This window comes from Aspergillus niger, assembly GCF_000002855.4.
Source record: "Aspergillus niger supercontig An06".
Classification (NCBI taxonomy): domain Eukaryota; kingdom Fungi; phylum Ascomycota; class Eurotiomycetes; order Eurotiales; family Aspergillaceae; genus Aspergillus; species Aspergillus niger.
This window is the reverse complement of record NT_166522.1, coordinates 1-9,947: the sequence shown is the minus strand read 5'-3', so window position 1 is coordinate 9,947 and position 9,947 is coordinate 1. Positions and strand designations below refer to the sequence as shown.

General features: G+C 47.0%; 5 protein-coding genes across 5 annotated transcripts; 1 reads left to right on the top strand and 4 right to left on the bottom strand.

The window, feature by feature from the left end:
• Nucleotides 1-777: 777 nt before the first annotated feature.
• An06g00050 (hypothetical protein) lies at nucleotides 778-1,257 on the top strand (the record flags this gene model as incomplete). The annotated part of the gene is made up of 2 exons (XM_059747991.1): nucleotides 778-1,167; nucleotides 1,243-1,257. The coding sequence occupies 2 exons, from the start codon at nucleotides 778-780 to the stop codon at nucleotides 1,255-1,257; spliced, it is 405 nt and encodes a 134-aa protein (XP_059606912.1).
• A 370-nt stretch (nucleotides 1,258-1,627) lies between these two features.
• An06g00040 (uncharacterized protein) lies at nucleotides 1,628-2,243 on the bottom strand (the record flags this gene model as incomplete). The annotated part of the gene is made up of 4 exons (XM_059747990.1): nucleotides 1,628-1,690; nucleotides 1,751-1,760; nucleotides 1,822-1,916; nucleotides 2,214-2,243. The coding sequence occupies 4 exons, from the start codon at nucleotides 2,241-2,243 to the stop codon at nucleotides 1,628-1,630; spliced, it is 198 nt and encodes a 65-aa protein (XP_059606911.1).
• Nucleotides 2,244-2,699: 456 nt separating this feature from the next.
• An06g00030 (uncharacterized protein) lies at nucleotides 2,700-3,863 on the bottom strand (the record flags this gene model as incomplete). The annotated part of the gene is made up of 1 exon (XM_059747989.1): nucleotides 2,700-3,863. One exon carries the CDS (start codon nucleotides 3,861-3,863, stop codon nucleotides 2,700-2,702), a length of 1,164 nt encoding a protein of 387 aa, XP_059606910.1.
• Nucleotides 3,864-5,857: 1,994 nt separating this feature from the next.
• An06g00020 (hypothetical protein) lies at nucleotides 5,858-6,278 on the bottom strand (the record flags this gene model as incomplete). Its single annotated transcript, XM_059747988.1, has 2 exons — nucleotides 5,858-5,904; nucleotides 6,002-6,278. The coding sequence occupies 2 exons, from the start codon at nucleotides 6,276-6,278 to the stop codon at nucleotides 5,858-5,860; spliced, it is 324 nt and encodes a 107-aa protein (XP_059606909.1).
• Nucleotides 6,279-6,832: 554 nt separating this feature from the next.
• Nucleotides 6,833-9,947, bottom strand: An06g00010 (uncharacterized protein; the record flags this gene model as incomplete). Its single annotated transcript, XM_059747987.1, has 4 exons — nucleotides 6,833-8,942; nucleotides 9,061-9,672; nucleotides 9,712-9,762; nucleotides 9,838-9,947. Coding segments are annotated over 4 exons (2,883 nt in total), but the record flags the coding sequence as incomplete, so codon positions are not given.

Sequence of the window (9,947 nt, the reverse complement as noted above, 5' to 3'; positions counted from 1 at the left end):
CCTGCTATATCATTAGACTCGAAACTAATTTCTGACTGGCTGTAGAATGGATATCATCTAACTACCTCGCTCTACTGTGACAATCTGGTTGGTATTGCAGTTCTATTCAGCCTTCCAGCCATCCAGAAACCTCCTCGCCAGAGAATTCAGTTAGTTGGCTGGAGTGGGTGATGTAAATCATGTTGATATTGTGTGACTAATAATTGTCTCTGATCTATTGGAAGAGACCTACTTCTATTATATAAAGAGGACCAAGTCGATGATTTCGTGTTGGCTGAATACGAGAAGATTATAATACTTAAATGCTACTCTATGGTCTTCAGAAGAACTTAGAAATCGTCCGCAACATGCCTTTTTGGGGCGGGGTCGGTGAGCGTCTTTAGCTGGGGTCATAGAGCAGATTAGATGCTTGTTCCCCATTGGGATTATGCCCTGCTCATCAGTATCCACAATTCCGAAGTCCCTGTGCATTACAATACACATCTGCGCCGATGCACCATACAGGCTCTCGGTCCTGAAATGATTATGGTAGGGGCCCTGTATGGCGATGATGAAATTCAACAGTGCTGGCTGGCTAATAAAATGCTTACATGGATATCAGACATGATCCGCGAAGTAACAATGTGTCCATCCGCTAGGTCAATTGTAATATAGATACTTCCCTCGTCTCTGGGCTTCAGACAATCAGATATACACTGCAATTTCAGCATAAAATCCCCTGTTCTTTCTTTCTTCTCCCCTCACCAATCGATACAGCTTTTGAAGATCCTCAAAATCATGCATATCAGCTTTGATAGTATCAGCTTCTACCATCCTCCTCCTCCAAAACTTCAAACTACTGTGTCTGCTTCCCGTTGGAAATTGTACAAGGCTCCTCCAGCTCCACATAGCCTTTCACGCCCTCTTCCACCCAAACCCCCTATCCTTATAGCAAACATCCCGATCTCGGATAAACAGCCAACTGCTGTCCAGCAATCCCAGAATCCTACGGAAGATGAGGCTTCAGCAACACCGGCATTCCGCAATGCGTTTGATGTCGAACTCGGGAGAGTCTCGAGAGAGTATTTGTGGCGGAAAACAACCCAATTGCGGGTGAGACAGATCTGGAAATACACTGTGGTTGTGGGCTCCCAGGTGAAATCGCATCAGATGTACCCCAACGTCAGGGTATGTCTTCGACTCTTGGTAGGTAGATTGCACGATGAGCGCACCTTCCTTGGAATCGGCTAACACTATGTACAGTACCACATTCAGTGAGCTTGGAGTCGGTGCAACCGCTGGCGAGCGCTGATGGCTGCATTACAAATTCATATTGATTAGGCTATGGCGAATGTTTGCCATCATATAAGGCAATAAGCAGCTCAGATTAACCGAGAAAATCAGGCAAGATAATTCACGAAAGGAGTTGGGGTCGAAAAGTAGCACTTTTGGAATGATTTTCTATCCTAAGATTTCGCGCTGCTAATCAAAACAGCATAGCACTCGGGATTATCCTGGCCCATCCCACTTTCTTACTCCAATAACCCCAGCACCCACTGATCCAGAGCTGATGATGGATTGATCTTCAGTAAAACAGAGACATGGCACACGATTATCAGCGCAAAATGTGCCATATTCACGGGATCATTCATGTCGTAGGAACCGTAAGAATGTAGAGTTGCAAAACTGCCTGCTTCCTTGCGCCCGCGCTCTATATATTTAATCCATACTCGAGAAACCTTATAAACATCTTAGTCTCGTACTGGCTTACTAAAGGACGACTATTTCTGTTAGCAGAATAGTCTATGGGTTTTAATTTTCAAGACTAAGCCCGGCACTTACTAGTGTATAGGGCCAGACATCGGACAACTAGGATTTCCTTTGATCCTCGCAACTGATTCAGACACTTCTTGCATAATGACGCAATTTTTCTGAACCTTTAGAAGTCTATTGCACTCCATTATGACCTTGACAAGCTGAGTGTCGGTGCTCGAACAGCCCATCTGTTCTGTCAGTAAAACCCTCCACTGAACCCCAACTCAACTTGAATCGCCTCTTGTACGTGCGCCACCAGTTGCGGGTCCCAGGGATTATAGAGGTTAGAGCGTTGAGGAGCTCGATAAAGGCCGAATCGACCGTATCCTCATCATAATGACCACTACTAGAATGAGATACTACGAATGGTTACTCATAAGCCGCACGCAGTATTGTTCTGGTGCGATATTTAAACGTACCTGGATGGGACATAATAAATAGCACCGCATTATGGGCTTTCGCACTGTCATTTGCCTCATCCCTAAACTCGACTCTAAGTATCAGAAACAGAAGTCAAAACGCTGCGTCTCGCGCTAAGGTCTTATCACCCTTGTTAACGCGGTAACGCTTATATTCGAGCTCGTAGTCTGTTTTGCAGGCTCGAAGATCAACAAAAATGTGGTCGATGGTCTGACCCCCCAACACATCAACCCCGAGGAAATCGTATGTCTCGCAGAGAGTGTGATACTGAGCCAAGTCAACCGGCAGAGACCGAAAGCAGAATCGGTAGCCTGACTCAAGCCCTTGTAGTGCGACAACATCGAAGAGAGGATATCACCGTGAGTAAACTCTGATCCCTGTGGCTGACAATTGCGTTCGAACCTGACGAATGACGCTAGGTAAGGGATCATTGAATGTCCATATTATAGAGTATGACCGATCTTCAGCATGGTTTCCGAGGGGCCCTATCCGGCTGGCGCTCTTTCATGGGGTGCATCTTCTGCGTCACCATAGTCCAGTTTCGAGTAAAGGTCATCCGGTAGCATTTTCACCGTAGCAGCTGTCCAGACCTCTAACCTATCCTTCTGGCGATCATATCGCGCAGAAGCCTTACCCCCGCTTCTCTTCACTATGTCAATCAACTTTTTGAACAGTGAACCTAGTCTCCTCAGGTCTTCTCGATGAGATTCTTCCCATTTCTTAATCTCAGCTACGACGTTCTCCACTTTTGGTGGTGCAAACACCCCGTTTTTATGGTATGCGCGTACTATATTCGGGGTCTGCGATACCCAGAGCTGGGGAAGGACCTCCTGTACGCTGATCGGTTTATGAGCCACACGCGTTTTGATCTCAAGTATCGAGTCAGCTGCCACAGTTCGACCCTCATGCCTCAGCAGCAACTTAGACTGCCCCGAAGTGCCACAGGGGACGCATTTAGAGGGACGAAGAGATAGCGACTGGATCATACTGGATAGATCAACCTGATCCATGCCGACAACAGGGGAACCCGATAACGGATCAATGTATCCATCCGTTTCATAGCGAACGATGAGTCTGAGCCCACCAAAAAAGTAACTGATGATCCTATGGTGGCCAGTACTTCCGTTAACTTGGTCTCGGGTGTATGCCTTTTCAAACTCATGACCAAAGCCCACAAAGTCTCTGGGTCCGAGGAATCTAACTGTCTCGGTCTCTGCACGACAGAAGACCGCCGTCTTGCCCGTGACTTCCACTTCGATGGTGAAAGGCTCAAGCCCATTCTTTGATAGACTAGGATTGATAAAGGATAGGAGCTTGCGGATGTTATTTCGATCTGTTACGAGATCAACGGCACCAATATCGAACGAAGGGTGAGTTGTGTATAGAGCACGGAACAGAGGTTCCAGAGGGCTTTCTGGGTGTCGAGCTGCATTTTGAGCTATATAAATACACCCAGAATCTTTTGGTACCTTTCGGGTACCTTTCGGTGGTGACCATAATGGTGGGCAGCCCGGGATGGCAATAGTAGGAGTCTCAGAATCTATCCAGTTATAGGATGACAGGTGCTTGACATCTGTGATCGATGGTGTAGTTTCTTCGAAGCCCTTGAGATCCACGCGAGAGATACTCGCTATCTTGACAGGAGTCATTGTCGAATGGGTTTAGCAATGCAGGAGTTGTACGTAAGTATCAAGGCGGGGTAAGGAAACAGCGGTGCTCATATGGTCAGACACCCAGCGTCCAAGGCAGTTCTTTTAAGAAGGGAATGCAAGGCTTGAACCTGCGAGGAGGTTAAAGGCCATCTAGTTACCTGCCACGTGTCAGGCCCCGCTCTCGAATGATGACATCCCATGGTAGCCAACGCGATCCAGGGTTTAGACCAGCGGGCATATGCGGGGTAACAGCATAGTAGGGACGGCAGGTGTGACAGACACATCACCCTGCATATGCCGTCGATAGTAACGTCCCGTATTCTGTATTCTATAGTCATGTCAATATCTTCTACCCGGAAATTCAACCCAGCTTGTGCCGTTGTGGGTTTTCTGCACAACTGAAAGGTCCAAGGTATTTTGTGAAATTCGCCTGAGCCAAATGCAAATGGGATTCAACGTTCTCGCCTGCTGTCATGCCCAAGGGATCGCCGGCGGATAGAAGCTGTAAGTTCCTCGCAAGGCTTGAGCTCTCGAGACAGGCACATAACTGGCCCCTCCTTGCCTACAATCGTCATGCACGGCGTATTCCTAGGGCAGTCTAGATGTCTGCGGTTGCGTGGCCCAGGAATTTCAATGTGGTATCACAACGCTTGCGGTAACAACTGGATAGCCGAAAGGTATGTCAGCTCTCTGATACTATGAAGCTGTATCTCCATTACTGTTTTGAGGGGTTAGATCAGTCCCAATCCCTACCCATTTCAGTGATAGCAGTGGATCAGCTAATCGTCGGGTAGATTCTTTGATTCTCGCAGTACGGCACGAGGCCGCTTACTAGTGGTTATTGTGATAGTTCCTTGGAGGAAAGCAGAGCGCCAGCAATGTTTCTTAAGCTATGTCATTGTACGGAAGTGGAAAAATACATTGATAAGAGGATACAGGTGGAGTCCGACAGACTCCATCCCTTACATACCGCAAGGCATGCGTCATGTGCAAATTCCTGACCTAGCCACTTCACAGGCCTCTAAACGCTGGGGAGAAAGTTATGGGCCTCTACTGGCCAGTCCTCATTATTTAGCTGGTCCCCAGATAGGAATGATCAAGTGCTGCCACTATGACTGACAACCAAAGCCATATCTCGGCGATGGGAATTGGACGTGACAAAACTGGTTTCACTGGATGCAATTCTTTGCTCCCACAATTGACTGAAGACAGACGCCATCGAGGAGACCAGCCTGTATACATTGTGATATTCTCATGCCTAACCACTGGCTCGGCCCGTAGGCAACGGGGAGACAATAGGGCTAGCACATACCTGAGCCCCTGTCTTCAGAGTAACTCTTTGTCTCGAAACACGGGATGGGTTCGTGCTTATGAACTTATAGCGTTCTTCTTATCCAACTTGTCCTGCGATATTGTGTACAAACTATTTTCCTTAATATTCTCATGCGTCTTCGAACTGGTACTGAAGAACTTTCTCACCAACGCCCTACGAGAGCTCTGCACTGAGGAGAAGTTGGATCTTCCCAACTCGATCAATACGCTCCACTGCTAAGGTGTGAGTCACTATACCTCCTTGCTGTAGATAATAGTATGTGGTGACAGTCATCCGTGCACAAATCCCATCTTCGAGGCGATATCCAGCGTTGGGTTCCCTGTGAGCAGCATTCTGTATGCCCGATTTCCTACTGAGCTTGTTCTATGAAAATGTTCCTACATTGGGGTTCGTGTTGCTGTGGTGCCCTACTACATCCGCAGTGATGTTAAGCAACGCTCGCTCAGGATTTTTGCGAGCACCTGGATAGTTTCAATGGTCCAAAGTACGGTTTATCTGATGCTTTTGAAGAGTTCTTGTGGCGCCTGATGTAACTATTTTGGGAATAACGCAATTGGGCTTACGGGAAGTATGTCTAAATTAAAAATTGTTCTCCCTGCAGGTCCGTCTTATAATGTCTGATTAGATTGGTAGACTTATAGAGCTGGGAATAGTGAACTTAAACAAGCCCATCCCAGCCGACACCGGAACCAGCGAAGTCATACCCTATCTCTGTCAAAAGCAGACGCTCATATATAAATCACAGAGGTTGATCTCATGAAGGGTAGTGCGATGATAGGTACTCAGGAATCTGATTGCATACCTCCTTGCTTGCTCGAGTGGATATCTGGGCGCTCATTTCCAGTAGCGACAGCTGGACGACAGCAACATTCTATGTAAGCAGGATCATCCATAAACATGATTTCGGACAGATCTACCAAGTCGAGGAATATCCTGGCAATTGTCTCGACGTTTTGTGTGGCGATTAAGCTGGTATTGACCTTAAAATTAAATTTGGCCTTAAAATTAAATTCTGAGCTCGGACTGTGACGCGACTGGGATTTGACGACTGTAGTATGGTGCTCGCAACGCCAGAACATTCTTCATTGTTGTCATGGGGAATACTTGAAAGGGGCGCTGCCGATTGTCTGCATGCCCTATTCTTTGGATGGTCTACACCTTCAAGCTTTATCAGAACACCAATGCAACTTGGCGCACATTTGGCGGCTCCGTGTCGTCGGCGTTTGAACTGGCTGTGACTACCAACCAAGTACCAAGCCGACCATCTACTTGCCCCCTTTTGAGACTGTTTTGTACCACAGCCAAGACGTTTAGTCTCCTTTTTTTCTAAAATGATCGAGCGCGCTATGTCAGATGCTAGCTATACATGTAGAGTTTAGTGCTAGAGGAGGACAAGATGGTAGGGTGAAGGCAGACTATATTTGATTACTGCGGTAAGAAGACCCATAGCCAAATTTAACACCTCTCTGCTATCTTATCTGACACCAAGAAACTAAGAGCGTTGCAAATGTATGTCAGGACGTGAAGAGATTGTTATCGGAAGACTTGGGTACCCTTAATTTATAGAACATTGGAGGTTTTCTTGATCGGTTTCCAATGCTGATGGTTATTCCGTCAAGCGAATTTCATTTCTCTAACTGCGCACAACTCTGCAAAAGGTTCCTCCGGAGAGAATGGCAAATTTTTCCTCGTCGATGGAGCGAGTCATAGCATTAGCAGTCCTGATTGATGAATATTTGATCCCGCGCACGCATGTACGATACGCGTCGTAATTCAGAGAGCCCCATGGGATGATATTTTGGACACCTCGCTCCTGCAGAACTTTGTAGATCTGGATCGTCTTGTCTCTCACGGATAGATTATAGGCTTTCTTCGCTTCCTTTTCGTGTGACTCGGGCCCAATGTTTTCTATGGCATAACAGGTTCCTGCGAAAAGAGAAAACAAGGTGCTTCCGTATGGGGGACCAAGGACGTTTGGATTGGCACCATTTGCAAGTAAAAGTTCCACGGTCCCAACATGTCCATGGTATGCTGCAGCTTGGAGGGCTGTAGTAAAATTGCAGGCATCGCCATCCATCCCCCAAGCCCATTGGTGAACAGCTGCGATTGGAGAATCAGCTGCAACACCAATACCTAGAATTTCACGAGTCATGTCCACGCTGGAAACTGCTGCGACCAAAATATTACCTGCTAAAAGGCAAGTAGGATCACTCGGCTCAATTCGGGCACCCTTACTGATCATGCATCTAGCAATATCCAGCCAGCCATTATAGAGCGCCATGGCGAGCGGTGTATTAAAGAAAGCCCCAAGATCTGGATTCATGTCAGCCCCGTGCTCAATCAGAATGTTACAGATTTCACGGTGTTTATCAGACGGCCCATCCTCCACTCCAGTCAAAGAGTATGCCAGAGCGCTACCTCTGATATGGGCCCCATTAGAGAGAAGTAGCTCGACTGTTTCAATATTGCCAAACATAGTAGCTCCAGTCAATGCATCAGTTGCAATAGCGGGATCCCACGTTTCCCAATCGTCGACCTCTATCAGTCGGTTGACGTCTGCGCCATAATCCAGAAGAACTTGGCAAATATGATCATAGTCCAATTCAGCTGCCACTATCAAAGGGATTTCGCCTTTTATTTCCTCATCAGCCACGGCCCCGGCGTCCAATAATAATTGGCAAATCAGGGTGGACGATCCACGTATGGCTTCCGTCAGAACACCAGAAGGACTGGCACCACTGTCCAGAAGATATTTGACTAGATCGGTATTCCCGCATCTGCATGCAATTGACAAAGCGGTTTTACCAAATTCTCCTCTCGAATTTATATCAGCACCATCATTTATGAGACGCTTTACTATCGACGTATGTCCGAATTGCGCAGCTTTCATAAGTGCTGTACCGCTAGTGGGGTAAAATCTGATCATGTAGCACTCCTCACACGGCTCTTGTACTTGGAAACACTTGGGATCGAATCTGATGTCTTGTATCATATGAAGATCAGCTGGCCGTTGTAATGCGAGAAGATGGACCACTGACTCAAGACCCAGAGCAGCTGCCCACCCTAGAGGTGTGCGAAGAGTCAATTGTCGAGCAGCGCAACTAAAGGGTACATCGGGAATCATGTGGTTATATATCAATGTGACATATTTCCACTTCTCGCCCGACTGAAGGAGGGTGGATGCCAAAGAAGCCAGACTCATTTGCTCTTCACCTCCGGCCAAAATCATATGCTCGAACCAATAGCGGCATGCATATTCAAGAAGGGGAAACTGTTCGAGATCCGTTCTACTGCCTGTTCGATTTTCACTGCAATAGCAATGATTAATATATGTAATGCAGCTTTCCGCAATCAAAGCATGTGCTGAATTATCTTGGAACCCATATGATGAACAGGTGTCATGCTTAAGAGCCTCAGAAGTGAGAAACTCTTTGACTGAGAAATGGGAAAGAGCCAGGTACTTGTTGTCAATTCCGGTCCGGCGGACAAGTCCGGATAGACACGGCAAGATCCCTTCCCCCTCCAGTCTGTCTTCTTCTGCTATAACTGGCCTATTCTGCGGCATGATAATACAGCTCTCGTTGACCTCGACTAGGCGAAGCGGTCTGAGGGAAAGTGAAAGCCATAGGAGGGCCCTTGCTGCTTCACTTGAAAGCAGGTAATGAATATTTTGTAGCATTCTGACGTACGTATCGTCCAGTCTCGGTGGCATAGTTTTCAGGATATGGTCGATATCTTTCAGTCTGGGCGTAGGTAGTTTCGTGAGCTCTACCATCTGAAGGTGGACCCATAGAAACCTGCGAGGTCATTGTGAGCGATGTCTATCGTTTCAGGTACTTCGACAAGAAACGGGGTACTTACATTCCACCAGACAAACTGATCATGCTGTTGAGGGTTTGTGAGAGAGAATGGCCAGGCACTTTGTTCAGGACGTGGCTTTTCTTAAACTGCGCTTCCAGGTACGAGAACATGTCGTCACGATTGCTCATCGCATCTATGGTAACGATCTCTATTGACGGGATAGTACCTACGAAATCTTCAATATCTCGAGAGTTTGAGTTACTTCGACTCGTAAATAGGATATGCACATGCCGGTAGCGGGTAGCAATTGCTTTGATCCAACTCAGAACACGACTCCTTTGGTATTCGTCGGGATCATTAGGCAATTCATCGAGAGCGTCAAGGATAATATATACCTCTTTGCATTGCTGGAGGCACGCAATGGCCGAATCCAGCGCGAGTTCGATGTCGTGATACTCCAGAGGTCTGCTTGCTGTAGATCCGTTGAACTTTTCGTACAGTTCCTCGACATTCTGGAGGACTCGATCGTTCACACACATTTGCCTTAATATGGACGAGAGGCACAGAAGCGGATTAGGCCGGTGGGAATCGGCAAATGAGAAGAAGAAATGTACAAGGATATTGTCAGACTGTGCTGTACAGTAGGATTGCAGGTGCCTAATTACTGCAGAGCTAAATTTGAAGTTAGCTAGCATTCCAAGCATAACTAACCACCTATGATGGTATTCGGGTTTTACCATAGAAATGACTTTCCGCAACCAACTATTAGATAAAATTATTAGTCAAGTGCAGTAAGTGAGTTGGGCACTTAGATGCGCACCCTCACCCTTCACCCACAGTAGTGGCCCTGTAGATCTCCATTGCAGGTATTCCCGACCTTGAAGGAACCATTGGCAGGTGCCGGGATGTCTCCTAGACTCTCGAGATTGGTAGAGCATAAATGGATC